Source organism: Macrobrachium nipponense, chromosome 46, assembly GCF_015104395.2.
Source record: "Macrobrachium nipponense isolate FS-2020 chromosome 46, ASM1510439v2, whole genome shotgun sequence".
NCBI classification, from domain to species: domain Eukaryota; kingdom Metazoa; phylum Arthropoda; class Malacostraca; order Decapoda; family Palaemonidae; genus Macrobrachium; species Macrobrachium nipponense.
Window position 1 is genome coordinate 11,507,746 of NC_061106.1, and position 21,479 is coordinate 11,529,224.

Here is a 21,479-nt window from a genome sequence, read left to right on the forward strand (position 1 = left end):
ACCTTTACAAAGAAAGGAAAGGCATTACTACAGGTATCTAACAGAAATAATGTCAACTACCCTGCAAAAATGAGTTAAGACCAATTCCAAGGCCTACCTCTAAAGAAATGGGAACCAGAGGGGAAAGTACTAATTGCCATCATACTCCAATGCTTGTGAGTCTAGTTGAGTTTTAAAAGGAGCATCCATGGATGATCTAAAAATAGTATATGTACATACAAGGCTCCAGAGTAACTGAGTTCATGGCCACTACCAGCCATGCCTTATCAATCAAAGTGAAATGAGACGATTACACTTGACAGGATATGTGTTTTATAGGGGAAGGATGGAGGCTACTATCATCAGTAACTACCAGTTTGATACTTGGTCTTTTCTTGTAAAAAAGGACAAAGGCTACTAATAGTACAGTACATATTCCATTGGGCTTGCATATCATGAATCTAAAATTTAGGAGCTGATGTTAACTCCATAAAATTTCACAAGACTATTGATAGCTTCACACTTTTTTTTTTTTTTAAATAAAGCAGTTCTTACCATCATGAAAATTTGATTTAACCTTCCAACAGTCCATCGATACCAGTGAGTGTTAAAGTCTCGACCATCAGTATCACAACGCACAAGATGTTCTGATAAGATCATGATGAACCTCTGAAATAAATATTATTATATACCAGTTAAACTCAGTTTTCATAAAAGCAGAGCAAAAATATAAATTATAAATATACATATACTATCAAAATATTTGCCAACTAACAAAAACAAATCATACCCTTTCACTACTGAAGCCATAAATATGATATTGTTATGATACAATAAAGTTTCATACATACTTACCTGGCAGATATATACATAGCTAAGACTCCGTCGTCCCCGACAGAATTCAAATTTCGCGGCACACGCTGCAGGTAGGTCAGGTGATCTACCGTCCTGCCCTGGGTGGCAGGATTAGGAACCATTCCTGTTTTCTATCATATTTTCTCTCTTCCACCTGTCTCCTGCGGGGAGGCTGGGTGGGCCATTAATCGTATATATCTGCCAGGTAAGTATGTATGAAACTTTATTGTATCATAACAATATCATTTTCATACAATCAACTTACCTGTCAGATATATACATAGCTGATTGACACCCTTTGGTGGAGGGTAAGAGACAGCTAACATGGAATAGACAGGTAAACAACATATGTTGTAGGTATAAATAAACCTTGGTTCCTATCTGATAGGTGGTAGACTTCATATGGCTGTTGCCAAGGAGTCTGCATCACCTCAAGAAACTTTAGCGAGATATGTGATCTGTGGCCAAGAGTTCTTGTGGGTCTGCCGATGGGGTATGATCCGCTTACTCGGCAGAGCCTGAAAGGACTTTGTCAATGGGTACTGAACCACTTCTATGACAATACACCTTATGAAGGAGCACAACACCGATCCCGATCACCTGATCCTAACACGAGGGTTCGCGCTCAAATTGAAAAGAGTTATCCCCACACTCCTTTCAAAAACCCCAATTTCACTAAGTTAAATAACTTTAACACAAAGTTAAGGATCAGTGTCGGCTCCTTATCCCAGTAACGTATCCGCAGAAATGTATAAACCAAAAGAGAAGGATCTCTCGTAGGTTAACTTGACATCCTTTGTGTAATGAGAAGTCAACACAGAGTTGCCTCTACCGTACAACACAGCTAATATGTCTTATATGACATATTGTTATGTAAAGAACAAGAATTTGCAAAAGCGCGCACTTCCTGCGCTTTTAATTCTCAGCTGTTTGAAGGAATCAAGTCACTTATGAAGTGCTTAGGAGATCTCCATGTTTCAAAGAAGACCAGGGCTTTCTTGAAATGGATCTCTCCCGTCTGAAGCCTGAAGCCTGGCAGGAACCTCGCGCCTGGCTGGTGCTTCGCTCTTGGTTGGAGCCTAGCGCTTGTCTGGTACCTTTCGCTTGACTGGCGCCTCGCATCTGGTTGACGCCTCGTGCCTTAGCTGGAGATTCGCGCCTAGAGCCTGGCTGGCTCCTCGCGCCTGGCTGGCGTCTCGCGCCAGGTTGGGGCTTTGTGCCTGCCTGGCGCCTCGCGCCTGCCTGGAGCTTCGCGGCTGGCTGGTACCTCGCGCCTCCTGGCTGGCGCCTGGTTGGCTCCTCCCCACTTGCCGGAGCTTCGAGCTTGGTAGAGTCTCGAGGATGTCTGGCAATGTCCACATCGGACACTCTTATCTGTCAGATATGTTCGCATCTAGCGCATCTGTGTCAGGTTATAGGCCCGGTCTTTCTCCTCATCAGACAATGACAGTGTTCTTGGGGCTGTCTGCCTCTGGGGTTTTTTACACCTGTTTTGGCATAAGGCTCCTGGTTGGCGCTACATTGTCCGAAAGTCCTGAACATCCACAATAGTAAATCACAAGACTGGAGAAGGGTGGAAGAAATTCTTCCACTTTGAGCTTTGGCCTCTCCGGCAAGGGGAGGTGATTGTAGTCAGCTACATCCAATATATGATAGGATATCTAACAGTACGAGAGATAAGAGTCTTCCTCCGAGGAGGATCCTTCTTGAGTACTTCCCTTGCTCACGAGATCTCTTCGACCTGTTGAAGGGGTTTCTTGTTGCAGAATCTTCCCTATCCTTGTCCGAAGGAAGGGAAGAAGCCTGGAAGTCGAAGGAGACTCCGAGCTAAAATTGGGAGGACTCCTGATTTCTAGCTCTTTATTGTATCCCTCTGAAACACCTTCTGGGAAGCATTTCGAGCCGTCATCGCATTCCAAAGACTCTGTAGGCAAACGTTTGAACCATTCTACTGTAGATGAAAACGTAAGTACCCTGCCTGGACAACGAAACCTCTATCTGAAAACATTGAATCAGGAATAGGGGGTTTTAGTTCTTTTGCCAGACATACTATGCCCTGACAAGAAACCCATTTTGCCTTAGTCTCCATAGAATCTGATGCTAGATTCCAACTGCTCAAAAAAAAATTTTACTTGTCTTCTTGGTCCGTTTAGGACCAAAGAGAAACAAAGAATTCCCTCATAAAAATTTCTCAAAGAAGTTTGATGAGGAGCAGTTCCATCTTGTCGGAACATGGAATCTGTGGCCACAAAAAGATCCCATTAGAAGTACATGATATCCTACTCTTGTCATATTGAGGTATCATATAAGATCCCGAAGATCTTAATCCTCTGCTATCTCCAATTCCCTTTGTAGAGACAGAGTATAGCCTTTTACTGCATTCTTTGATAGCAGACATATACAAAGGTGATTCTTCCCTCTGAAAGGGAAGAAAAAACCGCTATGTGGTTCACAGAGGTATCGGAAGAGGACAGCTTCCTCATTCCCTCTAGCACGATCTGCAGCAATTCTATGTTTTGGCCATGACTATTGTCATTTACCTTAAAAAATCCTCTCATTCATGTCCACTTCTGGTCAGTCTGCACGCAGACAGACTCAGAGTGGAGAGGTTGTTAAGGTCCATTTATAATAGATGCTGATAGAATATCCAGACTCTCTTGGAAAAAACTTCCAAAATATGTTGTGAGAAGAACGTGACCTCTGTGAATCCAACCTCTCTAAGGCCAAAATGAGGCATAAAGTATTATCCTCTCTTTCTTTGACACCCTTTATCTTAAATTCTGCAAAGAATTTATATTTAGGGGAAAAAAGACTTAAAGTTTATTCCCCTTTCTAAAAAAAAAAAAAGATGGCGTATATTGCTACCTCTCTTGGTTTGATGAAAAGGAAGCAGTCTATAGGAAGCCTGTTCGTCTTCTACCTTGCTAAGAGATCTATGAAGAAGACTTTACGCAGGTTCTCACAACTCTTTCCAATAAATGTTAGACATGTTAACAGTTATTATCGTCGATCGAGAAGGTTCTCTTTGTTAACGCGAACAGGAGCGAAAAAAAGAGATTCTCGATGCTCTTTGCGATATGAGAGAGTCGTGGAATTGGCCTAAGTGATTAAATGGGTAACGAAATCAGGAACGAATCTTGCCGTTACCAAGCCTGGTGTCCGAGAGGCTACTGGACTCTTAGGTTAATAACTCGCTAAAACGAGAAAATCTTGGATGGTGCTCTTGGCTCACTGCGCCAGGCTGGCGCTTCTGGCGCAGGCGCATTGCGCCAGGTTGGCGCTTCTGGCGCATTGCGCCAGGTTAGCGCTTCTAGCGCTTTGTGCCAGGCTGGCGCAACTTGCGCCAGGCTGGCGCTTCTGGCGCTTCCTTCTAATTCTTTTTAGGTTATGTGCCAGAACACCTGTGCCTTTATGGTACCCGACATCCTTTCACATGTTAATTCCGTTCTTAGTAGGAAAAAACTTTATATACGTAGTATAGTCCATTCAGGGAAACAAGTTCTGCCACAAAGAGAATGTTTCCCATGCGACTCATCCATCTTCTTCTGAGCAGGTACTCTAATAAGCCATGCTTTCGTAAGCCTGAGAGCATTATATAATATAATGTTCTGCTGCGATAGAATCCTTTAATAATGTTACCTACGGTAAACAGCATTGAAAGGTTGTATTATCTCTCTTATTGAAAGCTTCTTAGCAAAAGGCATACAATATTTTATTTATGTTAGCTTAACTATCCCCTCAATCCAAGGCTAAGACTGCGATTGTAGGGGAGAGATACGGATAGTTATTCCATCCCGCAGGAGAGAGAGATGAACCCGACCGCTCATGACTGACACCTACATGGTACTGCGTTGGTCTCAGGCTCTCAGCGAAAGCAGTCTCCGTTAGCCGTCTGCCCTTACTCTTCCAGAGTTGCCAGCTACTCCATTTAATAAAGGAATCTTATAAAATTATTATCGAACTTCAGGAAGTTCTTATTAAAGCATATTTAAGCGAAACAAGACTTCGATAAATCTAGAAGCTAAGTAGGTGTTGTCTTAACAATCACTTTAAGCGTAGTCCTTCCTAGGAAAGTCGTAGAGGGATACTGGTAATTGAGTTGCACAGCAAAGAAGTAACTACGGTATGTGTTTAAGATTTGACCGTATCATATTTTCATACAGCAGATACTCTACTACCTTCTACTATCTTCGTTCTTTTCGTTAATAGAACGATAGAAAGAGTATATATATATCCTTAAGGAAGGAAGTTAATCCAGGAACTCTTTAAATCTTCGTGATTTCCTCATAAATCGCGGGAAGCGGAGACAGAATTCCTGTTTCATCACTAGGGTATACGGAAGGAAGTAGATATTTCCTATCCGCCATCATACCCAAACGTCGATGAGATTCATATTAAGAAAAACTCCCAAAGCTCTTGCCTCCTCAAAACGAGGGAAAAGCATGGATGAAGGAGAGAGTCCGCATTGAGAGGAACTGCCTAACACAGGAGTCTTCGAATAATGAAAAGGGGCTTCTCTTAGTAATCAGAATCCTTCTGACAAAAGCAACGGCCGCCTGTGCGACATCTGGCACATTTGCCAGGGGAAAGTTTCTCAAGTTAAAAAACTCAAAGATGGAGCCTCGCGACTGACCTCTCTCTCAAATGCAGATTTTGGAATATTCTAGCGCCTGGCGCCTGGATCCTTGCACCTAGCGCCTGGCGTCTGGATAGTTCCGCACGCCTGGAATGTTCCGCACGCTAGAAAGGAGACTCGCTCCTGGAACGTTCCGCTTGCGTGGAAGGTCCCGTGTGCCCTGATAGTTCCGAGCGCCTCTAGTCTTCTTTTACGAGCCTCTTGCCAGTAAACGTTCAATGGAAGCATCCTTCTGTCTACTATAACATACCTTCAAAACAAAATTCAGCTCTTTAATCTCTGGAAAAATGTTAATCTATCCCGGCGACTAACAACAACCAAAATTTTTGTTTGTTTTATCTTCCAAGTAGTACTGACGTAGTCCAGTGCACAGCTGTCGTCTAATCACTACTCATATGATTAACTTTGTATATAAAAGTATGTGTATATAACTGTTAACTTGTATATAAAAGTATGTGTATATAACTGTATGTAGTATTTGTATACGATGTAAAATAGTGTTAGCCTAGTATTTATGCATTATATTATTAAAGTGTTTGAATGATGCTAAAGTATTTCAATATCCGAGGAAACAGTAGTAAATTTCCCCACAATGAGTTTGGGTACATATGTATATCTAAGATGACTTAAATTATAAAAGCCTTTTATGTATAAGCTAGCTTTTGCAACAACACATATCTTACGAAAAATTACTTTATGTGAAGATGGTTTTGTTTTAGTAGTACAAATGATAGTTATTGTATCGTTAAAAATATCAAAGTGAACGAAGTCGCAAAGTCGATTCTATGTCATGTTTTTCCTAAACGCGTTGACTTAAAGGAGAACGTTATTTTGGTTGTTTTATCACTGCCACAAACCCATAACAATGCAGTGTATGTATGATAATTCTAAACTATTATTAACTACCAAAATAACGATGATATTTTGTATTGAAAATTAATGTTACATATATTCCAAACATTATTACTACGTAGCATGAATAGTACTATAAATATTTCGAAAGATAATCTTGCTCGTGAACGCTACCATAATTTGATTTTCATATACGTACTTACATTTTGTCAGCTGGCTGGCCTCGCATAGATAAAATTGATTTCACTGATATGGAATTACTCCACGAATAGCCTTTTTATTATGAAGATATGACGACTTAAAGGAGAACGTTATTTTGGTTGTTTTATCACTGCCACAAACCCATAACAATGCAGTGTATGTATGATAATTCTAAACTATTATTCACTACCAAAATAACGATGATATTTTGTTTGTATTGAAAATTAATGTTACGTATATTCCAAACATATTACTACGTAGCATGAATAGTACTATAAAAATTTCGAAAGATAATCTTGCTGTGAACGCTACCATAATTTGATTTTCATATACGTATGTACATTTTGTCAGCTGGCTGGCCTCGCATAGATAAAATTGATTTCACTGATATGGAATTACTCCACGAATAGCCTTTTTATTATGAAGATATGACGATAATATATAAGGTAAAAAATGCTTTTATGTATTTTGTTTACGCTTCGTCGCCAATAACAAACAGCAATACTTACGATAATCTATGACAAATAGCGTTTGTACGACTTCATTGTTCAGAGAAGTTATATACGAATACTGCCAAAATAATAATGAAGTTCGAATTAATTTTAGCCTTAATGTTATTACTACTGTAATTACACTACCACTACTATTAAAATTTCTAAAAGTTTATCAAACAATAAATGTCGCTTTGAACGCAACCGTATACATAAACCATTTTCGTACGTAAAATGATATTGTTAAGATACAATAAAGTTTTGTACATACTTACCTGGCAGATATATACTTAGCTATAGACTCCGTCGTCCCCGACAGAAATTCGAATTTCGCGGCACACGCTGCAGGTAGGTCAGGTGATCTACCGCCCCTGCCGCTGGGTGGCAGGAATAGGAACGATTACCGTTCTAGAACCAGATTTTCTCTTCCACCTGTCTCCTGAGGGGAGGTTGGGTGGGCCATCAATCGTATATATCTCCCAGGTAAGTATGTACAAAACTTTATTGTATCTTAACAATATCATTTTTGTACATGGAACTTACCCAGCAGATATATACTTAGCTGATTGACACCCTTGGTGGTGGGAAAGAGACAACTATTTACTGAATAGACAGGTAAACAACATACGTTGTAGGTAATAAATAAATAAAACCTTGGTTCCTACTTGATCAGGCGGAAGACTCCATGGCTAATGCCTAGGAATCTGCTTCGCCTCAAGAGCCTCAGCGAGGATGTGACCTATGGCTAAGAGTTCTTGTGGGTCTGTCGATGGGGTCTTATCCATTTACTCGACAGAGCCTCTTACATGACAATATGCCAATGCCTAGTGGCATAATTAAGGAGCACAACACCGATCCCGATCACCTGATCCTAACACGAGGGTTAGTGCTTAAGTTGAAAAGAGTTATCTACAAACTCCTTTCAAACAACCCAAAGAAAAAACACGACGTTAAATAAAATTTAACTCACTAGTTAAGGATCAGTATCTGCTCTCATATCCCAGCAATGTATCCGCAGACACGTATCAACCAAGAGAGAAGGATCCCTCGAAGGTTATCTTGACATCCTTCGGATAATGGGAAGTCAACATAGAGTTGCATCTCCCGTATGTGACAGCTAATATGTCCTTATGACATATTGTTAGGGAAAGAACAAGAATTCGGAAAAGCTCGCACTTCATGCGCTTTTAATTCTCAGCTGTTGAAGGAATCATCAATGCACTTACAAGTGCTTAGGAGATCACCATGTCTCAAAGAAGGCTAGGGCGTTCTTTGATATATGATCTCTTCTGGGTGAAGCCTGGAGGCCTGGCTAGCGCTTCGTGCCTGGCAGGCGCCTAGCGCCTGTCTAGCGCCTCGCGCCTGGCTGGAGCCTTGCGCCTGAATGGCGCCTAGAGCCTGGCTGGAGCTCTCGCGCCTGGATGGCGCCCTTGCGCCTGGCTTGGCACTCGCTGGTGCCTGATTGGCTCCTCCTTCTGGCTAGCGCCCCTCGCGCCTGGCTGGAGCCTTGCGTCTGGCTGGTGCCTTGCGCCTGGAAGGCACCTGGAGCCTGGCAGAAGACTTCATGATTACTGTCTATGAGTCTGCATGCCTCAAGAGTTTCAGCGAGGTAGGGGACCTATGACTGACAAACCCTTCTGGATCATGTCAATGGGGGCTAGCCCGCTTACACGACAGAGCCTTCTCGGATCGTGCCAATGGGGGCTGACCCACTTACATGGCAGAAGCTTACCTGTATCATATCGATGGGGACTAGCCCTCTTACATGACAGAGCTTTAGGTTTCTCTTTACTGGAAGGAGCCTTGCGCCTGGATGGATCCTCAATTCCTGACTGGAGCCTAGCCTTGAAGGAGCTGGCTGGCTCCTAGAGCCTGGCTTGCTCCTAGAGCCTGGCTGGCGCCTCGCGCCTGGCTTGGCTCCTCCACACTTGCTGGAGCTTCGAGCTTGGAAGAGTCTCTAGGCTGTCTGGCGATGTCCACATCGGACACTCTTATATCTGTCCGATTTGTTCGCCTCTGGCGCATTTGCGCCAGGTTGGAGGCCCGTCCTTCTCAGTATCCGACCATGACAGAGTTTCCTTGGAACTGTCCGCCTCTGGCGTTTTTCGCCTGTATTGGCATTTGGCGCTTGGCTGGCGCTACATTGTCCGAGAGTCCTGAACAACCACATAGTTTATCAGGAGACTGGAGAAGGGTGGAAGAAATTCTTCCCCTTTGAGCTTTTGGCCCCTGGCAAGGGGAGGTGATTTTAGTCAGCTACACCCAGTAGACGACAGGATATCTAACAATACGAGAGAGAAGAGTCTTCCTCCGAGGATGATCCTTCGTGAACACTTCTTTTGCTAACGAGATCTCTTCTTACATGTTGATGAGGTTCCTCGTTGCAGAATCTTCCCTATCCTTGCCCGAAGGAAGGGAAGGAGTCTGGAAGTCGAAGGAGAGACTGAGCTGAAATTGGGCGGAACCCTGATTTCTAGCTCTTATTGTATCCTTCTGAATACCTTCTGGGAAGCATTTTTGAGCCCTCATCGCACCCGAAGACTCTGTAGGCAAACGTTTTAAAAACCATCTCTTCTTCTGTAGATGAAACTGTAAGTACCCTGCCTGGGCAACGAACTTCTATCTGAATGCGTTGCGTCAGGAATAGAGGGATTGAGTTCTTTTTGCCAGACATACTATGCTGGCAAGAACCCATTGCCGAGTCTCCATTGAATCTGATGCGAGCTTCCAATGCACAAAAAATTCACTTGTCTTGGTCGTTTAGGGCTAAGAGAAGCAAAGAATTCCTTCATAAACTTCCTCAAAGAAGTTTGATGAGGAGCAGTTCCATTTTGTCGGAACACGGAATCTGTGGCCACAAAAAGATCCCATTCGAAGTATATGATATCCTACTCTTGTCGTATTGCGGTCTCGTATAAGATCCCGAAGATCTTAATCCTCTGTTATCTCTAATTCCCCTTGTAGAGACAGAGTATAGCCTTTTACTGCGTTCTTTGATAGCAGATATATACATAGGTGATTCTTCCCTCTGAAAGTGAAGAAAAAACCTCTCTATGTGGTTCACAGAGGTATCGGAAGAGGACAGTTTCCTCATTCCATCTAGCACGATCTGCAGCAATTCTATGTCTTAGCCATGACTATTGTCATTTACCTTGAAAAAACCTCTCATTCATGTCCACTTTCTGGTCAGTCTGCACGCGGACAGACTCAGAGTGGAGAGGTTGATAGGTCTATTTATAATAGATTCTGATAGAATATCCAGATACTCTTGGAAAAGCCTTACGAAACATGCTGTGAGAAGAACGTGACTTCTGTGAATCCAACCTCTCTAAGGCCAAAATGAGGCATACATCCTCTCTTCCTTTGACGCCATTTATCTTAATATCTGTTAAGAATTTATAACTAGGGGAAAAAAGACTAAAGTTTATTCCCCTTCTTTAAATTTAAAGATGTCTTATATTGCTACCTCTCTTGGTTCGAGGAAAAAGAAGCAGTCTAAAGGAAGCCTGTTCGTCTTCTACCTTACAAAGAGATCTATGAAGAAGACTTTCCGCAGGTTCTCACAACTTTTTCAATAAATGTTAGACATACGTTAACAGTTATTATATTCGATCGAGAAGGTTCTCGGACATGCAAAATCTTGCATCGAACCTCTTAAGGATCGTTACGTTCCGTGTCTGTTCCCAAACACTAAGAGGATGTTTCCCATCCGACTCACCCAACTTCTTGAGCAATATCCGATTCTAAAAAGGTTGTGTGCGTTTCTCGAAAGGATTGAGAGAATTATATATATCGCGCTCTGCCGTATTAGAATCCTTTATAATACTGGTCACATTGTGGTTAAACAGCATTAATCTAGGAAACCTTTGTAAGGATACTAGGGAATTCTGTAGTTATCCTCGGTATGTGCATAAGACTTGACCATACCGTAGTCTTAAAGTGAATTCTCAACTACATTCATCTTCTCACTAAGCATGTACTCTAATAAGCCATGCTTTCCGTAACCATGAGAGCAATTATACAATATAGAGTTCCGCTGCGTTAGAATCCTTTAAAAATGTTACCTACGGTAAAACAGCATTGAAATTTTGTAATATTTTTCTTATTGAAAGCTTCTTAGCAAAAGGCAGACAATATTTTATTTATGTTTGCTTAACTATCCCCTCAATCCGAGGCTAAAACCACGATTGTAGGGGAGAGACACTGTTAGTCATTCCATCCCGCAGGAGAGAGACTGTTACCGACCAATCAATGACCGACACCTACATGATACTGCGTTGGTGTCTAAGCAGTAAGCGAAAGCAGTTAATCGTTAGCCGACTGACCCTACTCTTCAGAGTTGCCCAGCTACTCCATTTAATAAAGGAATCTTATAAAATTATTATCGAACTTCAGGAAGTTCTTATAATGCATATCTAAGCGAAACAAGACTTCGATAAATCTAGAAGCTAAGTAGGTGTTTTCTTAACAATCCCCTTTAAGCGTAGTCCTTACCTAGGAAATTCCTGGAAGGATACGTAATTGAGTTGCTCAGCAAAGAAGTAACTACGGTATGTGCTTATGATTTGCCGTATCGTATTCTTATACAGCAGATACTCTACTACCTTCTTTCCCTGCCGAGGCAGATAGAGAAAGGAAAAATTTTTACTATCTTCGTTCTTTTCGTTACTTAGAACGAAATAGAAAGAGTATATATATCTCCTTAAGGAAGGAAGTTAATCCAGGAACTCTTTAAATCTTCGTGATTTCCTCATAAATCGTGGAAGAGACAGAATTCCTGTTCATCTGTAGGGTTTACGGAAGGAAGTAGATATTTCCTATCCGCCATCATACCCAAACGTCGATGAGATTCTCAAGTTAAAAACTCAAAGAGGAGCCTCGCGACTGACCTCTCTCTCATAAGAAGATTAGGGATATTCTGGCGCCTGGCTCCTTGCACCTAGCGCCTGGAATGTTCCGCGCGCCTGGAATGTTCCGCACTAGAAAGGAGGACTCGCTCCTGGAACGTTCCGCTTGCGTGGAAGGTCCCGTGCGCCCTGATAGTTCCGAGCGCCTACTAGACCCCTTTTAGAAAGAGCCTCTTGCCCACACAAACGGTTCAAAATGGAAGGATCGCGATTAAATGGGTAACGAAATCAGGAACGAATCTTGCCGTTACCGAGCCTGCTGTCCTAGAGGCTACTGGACTCTTAGGTTAATAACTCGCTAAAACGAGAAAATATCTTGGATGGTGCTTCTGGCGCAATTTGCGCCAGGCTGGCGCTTCCTTCTAGTTCTTTTTAGGTTATGTGCCATAACATCTATGCCTTTATGGTACCCGACATCCTTCACATGTTAATTCCGTTCTTAGTGGGAAAAAAACTTTTATATACGTAGTATAGTCCATTCAGGGAAACAACTTCTGCTTCTGATTGCCACTCTACTATAGGCTCCTTGCTCTAGCCGTCTGTTTTTCTGGCGCAATTTGCGCCAGGCTGGCGCTTCGTCTCTTTGAAGGCGCCTTGCGCCAAGAAAAATTTTCTAGAACGCGGCTCGCGTTTGGTTGTAGGAACGCGTCTCGCGCTAGTCTATTAGCTGGAACGCGCCTCGCTGCTGGCTATTGGAACGTAGCTCACGCTAGCTTGCTGGAACGCGGCTTCCTGGCAGCGGCTGGCTCTTGCTCAGTGTTCTCTTAGTTTTCAGAGAACTGCTAGATCATCGAAACTCCAACATACATTCTTCGTCTTTCGGATGTAAGATGAAGAGACGCACTTGTTTTTTAAGGATGCCTTATCCAATGGCTATCCTTGGGCAGTCTGGGACGTTCTACAGAACCTGCCGAGGGGACGCCTGACCGGTGGGGGTTCTCCCTAACCTTCCTGCGGCTGTCGACTTTCCTCCTCCACTGGGTCTGGGAGTTTGGAAGAGGTCTAGGCCTGGAAGCGCTACGGAGCCGATCAGACGCACCCTCCACTGCACTGGGAACACTATATTCACTTCTTACCTTTTTAGAGCTCGCCTTTTGAGCTCCATCCACATATCTTCAAATTTGCACATATGAATTTGTAGATTCTGTGGAGTAAGAAGGTGATGAGGATGCAACAACTACTAGAATTGTCAATACTCTAACTGCTCGTTAGTACGAGAGCTCTTAAAGCTTCTAAAGGAAGCGTATCTAGTTATATGCTTTCTGACTTCCTAAAGTAGGAAGTTAGATCTTATATTTCCTTCATCAAGTTCTAACACTTATACACGTATTAGTGAAGAAAAAAAAATATCAATATTTCCCTTATTGCAAAATATATGAGTGTCTACCGAAAAATTCGGTAGTTTCACGTAATATATTCTTCGAAATTTCGAAGCCAAACTCATTAAAAAGTTAATAAAAGCGTATGCCAAACCAAAGACCCAGTACTTCCCTGCAAAAGACAGCCCAGAAGGTCGATGGCGATGAAAAAACGAAAATCAAGTCAGGAGGTAGCAACAACGTATGTTGACACTACCGCGACAGAGAAAATCTGGTTCTAGAACGGTAATCGTTCCTATTCCTGCCACCCAGCGGCAGGGGCGGTAGATCACCTGACCTACCTGCAGCGTGTGCCGCGAAATTCGAATTTCTGTCGGGGACGACGGAGTCTATAGCTAAGTATATATCTGCTGGGTAAGTTCCATGTACAAAAGGTATATGCTTACATTTTGTGGCTGGCCACTCCGACGATAAGTTGAGTGCAATGATGTGGAATTATTCTTTGAATAGGCTATTTATTATGAAGATATGACTATAATATATATGGTAAGAATGGTTTTATTACCTTTATTGTCAGTTAATATCATAATGTGAATGTTTGTGTACGTTGGTGGTTATCGCACTGCAACTACACTTAGCCTACCAATGAACGTCGTACATAAACCTTGAATAGGCTATTTATTTCGAAGATAGGACAATAATATATTAGGTGAGAATGGTTTTATTACCTTTATTGTCAGTTAATATCATTATATGAGTCTTTAAATGAATGTTGGTAGTTATCGGACCACGGCCGAGGGTTAGCCTACCGAAAAACATGCATACGCAACACAACAAACCCGTGATCCAGCGATTCATACCAGTGATGTAACATGAGAAACGGTCCAAGAAAAAACCCGTGATTAACTGGATCCGTGAATACTGATCCGTGAATAAGCGATGCCCCACTGTATATCAATAAATTTACAGTTGTAGCTGTGGCTGAAGAAATGAATAATGTGCAGGCCACAAAATGTTTTGGAAGAGGCATAGGCAACATCTGATACTGGTGAAATATGAAATTTTTTAAAAATTAATTTTTATTTTTCATAGCTAACAAACCTATGGTCTTAACAATAGGATAATCTAGTGCCAGCTGGAAACCAGTTACAAACAATCAAAGATTGTAAAGCAAGGAACCTGTGGCATCTGGCAACTCATGCATATACGAGGTGGATATTGGTCACTGACCAGGCTTGGAACCTCGTGTTGCACCAGTCTTTCCTCGACCGCCTTGGAGAGTAGTATGCTGCTTTGCTCTCCTTCCCCCAAAATGATATTTTAATGATAAAATAAGGTTTCACATATACTTACCAAACAATTACATAATCAGAGCCCGCCCTCCTCCCCACAGATGGACGTTGCGGCTCAACGAATTGAAGTCTAAAAGCTCAGCAGTACCAGGTATTCCCGATAGTGGGCGGGATCTGTATCACCTACACAAAAGATGGCAGCGCTGCTACCGCCGCCAGGAATTTGAATTTTCGACTGCCAGGTAAGAAAGCGTACAGCTAATGTAATTGTTTGGTAAGTATATGTGAAACCTTATTTTATCATTAAAATATCATTTTCACATAAGTGACTTACCAAACAATTACATTAGCTGACTCCACATTACCCGGAAGGTGGGTATATGGACAGCTTTCTGAATAAAAATAAGTCATGTGCTCATATTACATATAATGTCTGCAGTACCTTAGCTTGTGAGAGAGCAGCTACAGGTAGATACTGCCTCTGGTCGGTGCTCTCATCACATGTAGGAGACGTGGCAGTAAAGGCCAGGTCGTCCCTACTAATGGTGGGATTTTTTGCAATCATGGAAGTTCACCGATGATTGACAAAAAACAATAACAGTTTGCCCTTGCCCTGGGCGAAAAGACCAGATAACACTATACAACACCATCACCTACACTAAAAATTATATGATATCCTTAACCAGATATAGGAACTGGTGGGTACTTCAGGTACATGTACCCCCAGGCTTCCCATAAACACAAAACACCTCAAACTCAAGGCGAGGAGACAGTAGAGGGTAAACACCGGGTCCCCCTATGCTTCCTCTCCCAACAATTTCTGCTACTGACACCTGAAGAACTTATACAAGGTGAAAGAAGTCTCAGTTTTCTGGATTGTACAATTACAGCGTTAGCCAAAAAATTGAAGATTGCCAGTCTCTGGATGAGGATTTCCTGTGGACTGGCTCAATCTGTTGTCCTGTGCGGACAGGGCAGCGAGACACGGTTCAGTGGAATTGGCTGCCTTATTCACTATGGGAGCACTCAAGAAGAGAGAACGGTGGTGCTCCTTCACATCTCTAGGAGTAACCACGAACCAAACATGGGCTTTGTTGTTCTCCCCCCTGCATAAAACTCACCTGTTTCCAGAAGAAACCATCAAGAACGTACTGTCGGACCTCGAGAACAAGTCCACTTATGATCTACTGTCTCAATCAGTGAGAAGACCTAAGGAACCTTGGGTGACAGTAGCCAAAACTTCAACTTTCCAAAAGCACACCTTTCGAGGAGGTAAGTCGAGGTGGTAGCAGAGACAAAGACTAACATACGAACCACCTCCAAGTCTACCAAGAGGCCTCTCTTTATGACAGATAAATGATCGAAAGGTCCTTCACCCACCCGTGGGGGCAAAACTCCACAGCTACTGGGAGGAATTGGGGTCGAAGAGGAGCAGAACAGCGGGTCATACAGATGCTTCTAGAAAGATATGTGATCCCTTTCAACGGATACACCACTGTCCAATACACCGGTCTGTTTGACAGCACACTCTGCGGGATCAATAAGAGCTTTGGCTTAGCCAAAGATGTAGAAGAGCTCATCAGCCCAGAGGTCAGAGGAGATAACAGACACTAACTCCCCTGGGTTTTACAACCGGCTTTTTGTAGTCCCCAAGGTATGAGGGGGATGGAGACCTGTTTTGGACGTAAGCGCTTTGAACATCCTCGTCCGGAAGATGAAAAATTCCGAATGGAAACCAGTCTATCAGTAATGTCAGTCATCCATCCGGGCGACTGGATGGTATCTCTCAACCTTAAGAATGCATACTTCCATGCCCCCATTCATCAGAACTCCAGAAAATTCCTGAGATTCGTCTTCAAGAGGAGTCTTCCAGCCCAGAGCCCTCTGCTTCGGTCTGCCACATATCTCAAGTATTTACTTGGATTCTCGCTCCTCTGGGAAAATGGCTGCCCTTGATGAGGATCAACACCGCCTTTTACTAAGGTGACTGGCTCCTGCGAGCCGGATCCAGTCGTCCGTGTGTGAAGGACTTGGAGAAGACGCTTACTTTGACACAACAATTGGGTAATTTAAAAACCAATGAGAAGTCCCAATTGATTCCTACTCAGAGGATTCTCTCTAGCTTTTCGGGTTTTTCTCTCCCTGAAGATGATAGGATCCAGCCTGTCGCCAGTCCTACAGTTTCTGGTTCACCCATCCTGCTCAGCTCTCGAATGGATGAGTCTAGTCAGGACCCTGGCTTCACTGGAGAGCTTGTTAAGTCAGGACGCCTACACATGAGGCCGCTCCAGATTTTCTTGAAAACAAATTGGTCCCAGAAGACACAGTCGGGCTCACTAGTTTTCCCCCTGATGGAAGAGATAACGGTAGATCTTCGTTGGTGGCTCTCGAGGGGAAGATTACAAGAAGGAATTTCCCAAGTCATGTCGAACCCCAACCTGCCGTTCTTCTCACATGCCTCAGCCAGCGGATGGGGAGCCCTACTAGGAGCCAAGAGAGTATCAGGTCTGTGGACAGAATGAGAAAGACCTTGCACAACAATGGGAAGGAATTGAAGGCCATCCTTTAGAAGTACAAGTGTTCGACCTTTAGTCACCGGAGGAAACATAGCAGACTACTCGGCTAACACCACAGCATTGTCATATGTGCGGAAGTAGGGAGGGACCCAGTCGTTCTCTCTCAGCAAGATAACCGAAGTTCTCCTCACCTGGATGAATGAGAAGAGGATCACCCTTCTTCCAAGACTGTATAAGGGAGAATGAACGTGATTGCAACCGAACTGAGTCAGGTAAATCAGGTGTTACCAACAGAAAAGACTCTGAACAGTGTGTATGTCAGGACCTCTGGAAGCTTTGGGGAAGACCATCGATAGATCTGTTCGCCACATCGAGGAACAATCGCATTCCCATTTTCTGTTCTCCGATTCCAGAACCACTAGTGTGGAGAACAGATGCGATGCTGCTAGATTTGACAGGACTGGACGTTTACGCTTTTCCTCCCTTCAGGATGATAAGAGAGGTCTTGAACAAGTTTCAATCACACCAGAATGTTACGCTTTTCCTCCCTTCAGGATGATAAGAGAGGTCTTGAACAAGCTTTAATCACACCAGAATGTGACAATGACTCTAGTAGCGCCATTCTGGCCCAGGAAAGAGTGGTTCCCGGACCTTCTCAATCTGCTGGTGGATTTTCCCAGACTATTTCCACAAAATCCATCGCTTCTCAGATAACACCATTTCAACCGATATCATCAAGGGTTGTCCGCTCTGGCCCTGACAGGATTCAGACTGTTAGGAACCTGTTCAGGGCAAAAAGGTTTTCACGAAGGGGCATCAGAAGCTATTGCTAAGCTGCAGAAGAAGTCCTTCTGCCAAGCTCTACCAGTCACCTATAACAGAGATTGTGGAATTTCGTTATTCTGATGGACACCAAGAAATTACATCAGTTTCCAAGCAAAGAGGCCTCGACAATCGTTTTTAGTTCCTCCAAGATTTCAAGCATGAAGAAGTGGAATGGAATTGGATGTAGTTTAAGATGGCTTAAGGTCCCCAATTCGAACTATTGAAATCGTCAACCATGAGAGACTTAACTAAGAAGACACTATTCCTAGTCGCCTTAGCCACAGCGAGCAGAGTAAGTGAGAGTCCACAAGGCCGGAGAAGTCTCCTAGGGAGGAGGTAGAAACTCCCAAAGAAGGAACTTCTCCTGTCGCATAAAACCTGTAGTTTTTATTTGCAACTTCGACTGAGGGAAGGCGAACGAAGCCTTGCCTGACTCCCTCTTCTTAGCAAACCACTCTTCTCTTCTTTCAGTGCTTTCTTCGAGGACTGGTTTCGGTAATCTCGAAGGCGTTGATCTCCTACTTTCCAAACATCGACGGAGGGGAAGAAGGCGAAGCTGATTCAAAAAACAAAGTCCGGATACGTCTGCAACAGGAACCTTAACAGACTACAATAAGCAGAAGAGGTCTTTGAATCCTGGTCTTGGGTTTCCTCTTCCGACATGTCGGCCGACACCCCGTCTTCCTCTTCCGTCTGGCTCGTTCTCTTCTACAAAAAGACCATCAATTCTTGAAGCTGATATTAAATGGGTCCAAAGCAGAATCCTCTAGCAAGGGTTTGGCCTTCGAATCATCCTTGGGTGAAGCCGAAGTCGTGACTCTTCTTCGAAAACGAACGACTGGGATTTGAAAACCACACGAGACGTAAGAGGTGAGCGAGTCGAAACAGCTCGAGACTAATGAGGCGAACGAGTCAAAAAATCCTATCAACACACAACCAGGGTTGCCGTTTTGAGGAATTTCGTCTATAAGTGTGGCTTTCTGGTGACATCTGGCAACTCCTAATGGCTTTTCCGACCACAGGCTACGGTACTGAATAATGAAATTCTTCATTTGCCTTTTTGTAGAAAAAACGGTACCACTGCACACAAAGAATCCAATGATGCGAGTCAGTCTCACAAGTGTGCGAATGTAACGCACCTGAATGTCTGACTCCGTCCGAAGATATGCTATCCGAAGAGGACTGATGATCCTCCACTAAATTCTGGTCCGGAGTCGTGGCTGTCGTACGGTTCTTCTTCGAACATGAACGACTGGGAGTCGAAACAACACGAGACGTATGACGGTATGCGAATGAGGCAAACGAGTCGAAGCAGCTCAGGCGAATGCGAACGAGTCGAAGCACTCAAGCGAATGAGGCGACGTCTAAGCAACTCAAGGCGAATGAGGCGAACGATTCGAAGCAGCTCAAGGCGAATGAGGCGAACGAGTCGAAGCAGCTCAAGGCGAATGAGTCGAAGCAGCTCAAGGCGAATGAGGTGAACGAGTCGAAGCAGTTCGAGGTGAATGAGGCGAACAAGTAAAAAAAGCTCGAGACGAATGAGGAGAGTCAAAAATCTTATCGACACACTACCAGGGTTGTCGTTTTGAGGAATTTCGTATATAAGTGTGGCTATCTGGTAACACCTGGCAACTCCCCGTGGCTTTTCTGACCACAGCCTACGGCACTGAATAATGAAATTCTTCATTTACCTTTATGCTTAAAAAACGGTACAACGAATCCAACGATGCGAGTCAGTCTCACAAGTGTGCGAATGTAACGCAGCTGAATGTCTGACTCCATCTGAAGATACGCTATTTGAAGAGGATGTATGAGGCGAAGGAGTTGAAACAGCTCGAGACGACTGAGGCGAAAGAGTTGAAACCCCTACCGATACACAACAAGGCGAGTCAGTCTCGCAAGCGTGCGAGCGCTCTTAATTGGCGGCGACATCCCTCTCGTGCTGGGCATGTCTCTTTAAAGGACAAGACACTAAATCACTCCACACTTTTCGCCTTGACACCGGCGACTGCACTTCCGAGTCGGACGACAACTGCACGTCACTGATATCTACGCCTTTCCAGCGGCGTTTCCTGGGCACTCGCGAGTCGACTACGTCGACGGAGTCGGCAACTGACCGTGGGCAAACTCCCCCAGTCTCCCTTAGACCTCCAGTATTTCTTCTCCCAGGAGCTGGGGCTTGGGGAGTATGACAGTGACCTTCGTCTAGGAGAACAGGGGGAACGGACAGCCGCCTCCTCGGACACGATACTGACACTGACACTTGGCTTAACACTGGCCTTATCGCTTGACTCTTTACGAACGCACCTCTAACATGGAAATGGTGTTGGGATCGGAAACATGGGATACCTGGTCTGGAGTAAATGGTACTGAAGTTGGAGGACTATCAAATAGTAAAATATTAGATAAAAGTGGAGAAGATAGTGACAGTTTGCTCGCCTCTAAAGGCACGGAAGTTGTCTCTACTCTAGTTTTACTACAAGCTCTAAGCGCTGTTTCCTTCTCCTATCTTTGTCCACTTTCTCCAAATGGGCTTGAAAAGTCATCCAACCTTTTTTATCTAAACTACGGCACTCATCACAAGTTAATTCTTTGCTACAGCACATGAACACATTTTGGAGTGCGGATCGTAACACAGTTTAGCTAATCTAGTTTTGCAGCCACTGCTGCAAAACCTAACTGAAGAAGAACTAGCATCAGGCATCTTCGTAATAACTTGTTAACGACTAGGCAGCTAACTGATGAAGCAAAAAAGCCAACCAAGAAATTGTACATCACCAAAAAGAAAAAATCCACAATGGCGACGAAAGTCGACTGCAACAACAAACCACCGGTGTTATCCCGTGGCCGGCAGAAAACGAATTGAAGTCTAAAAGCTCAGCAGTACCAGGTATTCCCGATAGTGGGCGGGATCTGTATCACCTACACAAAAGATGGCAGCGCTGCTACCACCGCCAGGAATTTGAATTTTCGACTGCCAGGTAAGAAAGCGAACAGCTAATGTAATTGTTTGGTAAGTCACTTATGTGAAACCGGTTTTTTGATTGGAGCCTGTACTGTTTCATATTCATTCAGCCTAGAAGTCCCGGGGATGTCAACGTTTTTAGACGGCCTTCCTTGTTTTGTGTGTTGACCTGCCTTGGGACAGATGCAAATTCCAGTAGATGTGCCTTTTTCTTCTGCTTCATCATCACTTGTGTTATGAGTATGCTGGTCCATCTCCCAAGGGGATATTGCCCCCTTCAAGGAGAGAGGGCCCAGCTACTTGTTCTTTAGTATTTTACTTTTGTTATATTGAAGATAATTTGAAAAAATTTGTACTGACATAAATGTTTTTAGATACTATCTTTCTTTTTATCTTCTTACACATTTCCTGGGAACTAAGTAATGTTTTAGTCTTTCAGAATTTGTGTTTCGGGATGTTCGAGAAATAGGGGTTTGTGTTGCAGTCAAGGTCTTTATGGTAGGATTGCAATCTTTCTGTCTGCATGCAAGGCCAGACGTGATTGTCTCGTCTCTTTCAGTCATTTTGGTGGGAATAGGGCGTAGGTTGTATGGCTCTGTACGGCTCACTCCCGTCTTTCCCTCCATCCTCACGTTTTATTT

The 21,479-nt window shown here is 43.6% G+C and overlaps 2 protein-coding genes across 2 annotated transcripts in view; both read right to left on the reverse strand.

The window, feature by feature from the left end:
* The window catches only part of LOC135214751 (nuclear cap-binding protein subunit 1-like), a 365,385-nt gene that overhangs the window by 84,242 nt on the left and 259,664 nt on the right, over positions 1 to 21,479 (reverse strand).
* Positions 1 to 21,479, reverse strand: part of LOC135214750 (nuclear cap-binding protein subunit 1-like) — a 67,412-nt gene that overhangs the window by 12,855 nt on the left and 33,078 nt on the right. Inside the window, exon 4 of the mRNA XM_064249098.1 lies at positions 535 to 648. Within this exon, the coding sequence (XP_064105168.1) occupies positions 535 to 648 (114 nt within the window). The remainder of the gene's footprint in view (positions 1 to 534; positions 649 to 21,479) is intronic.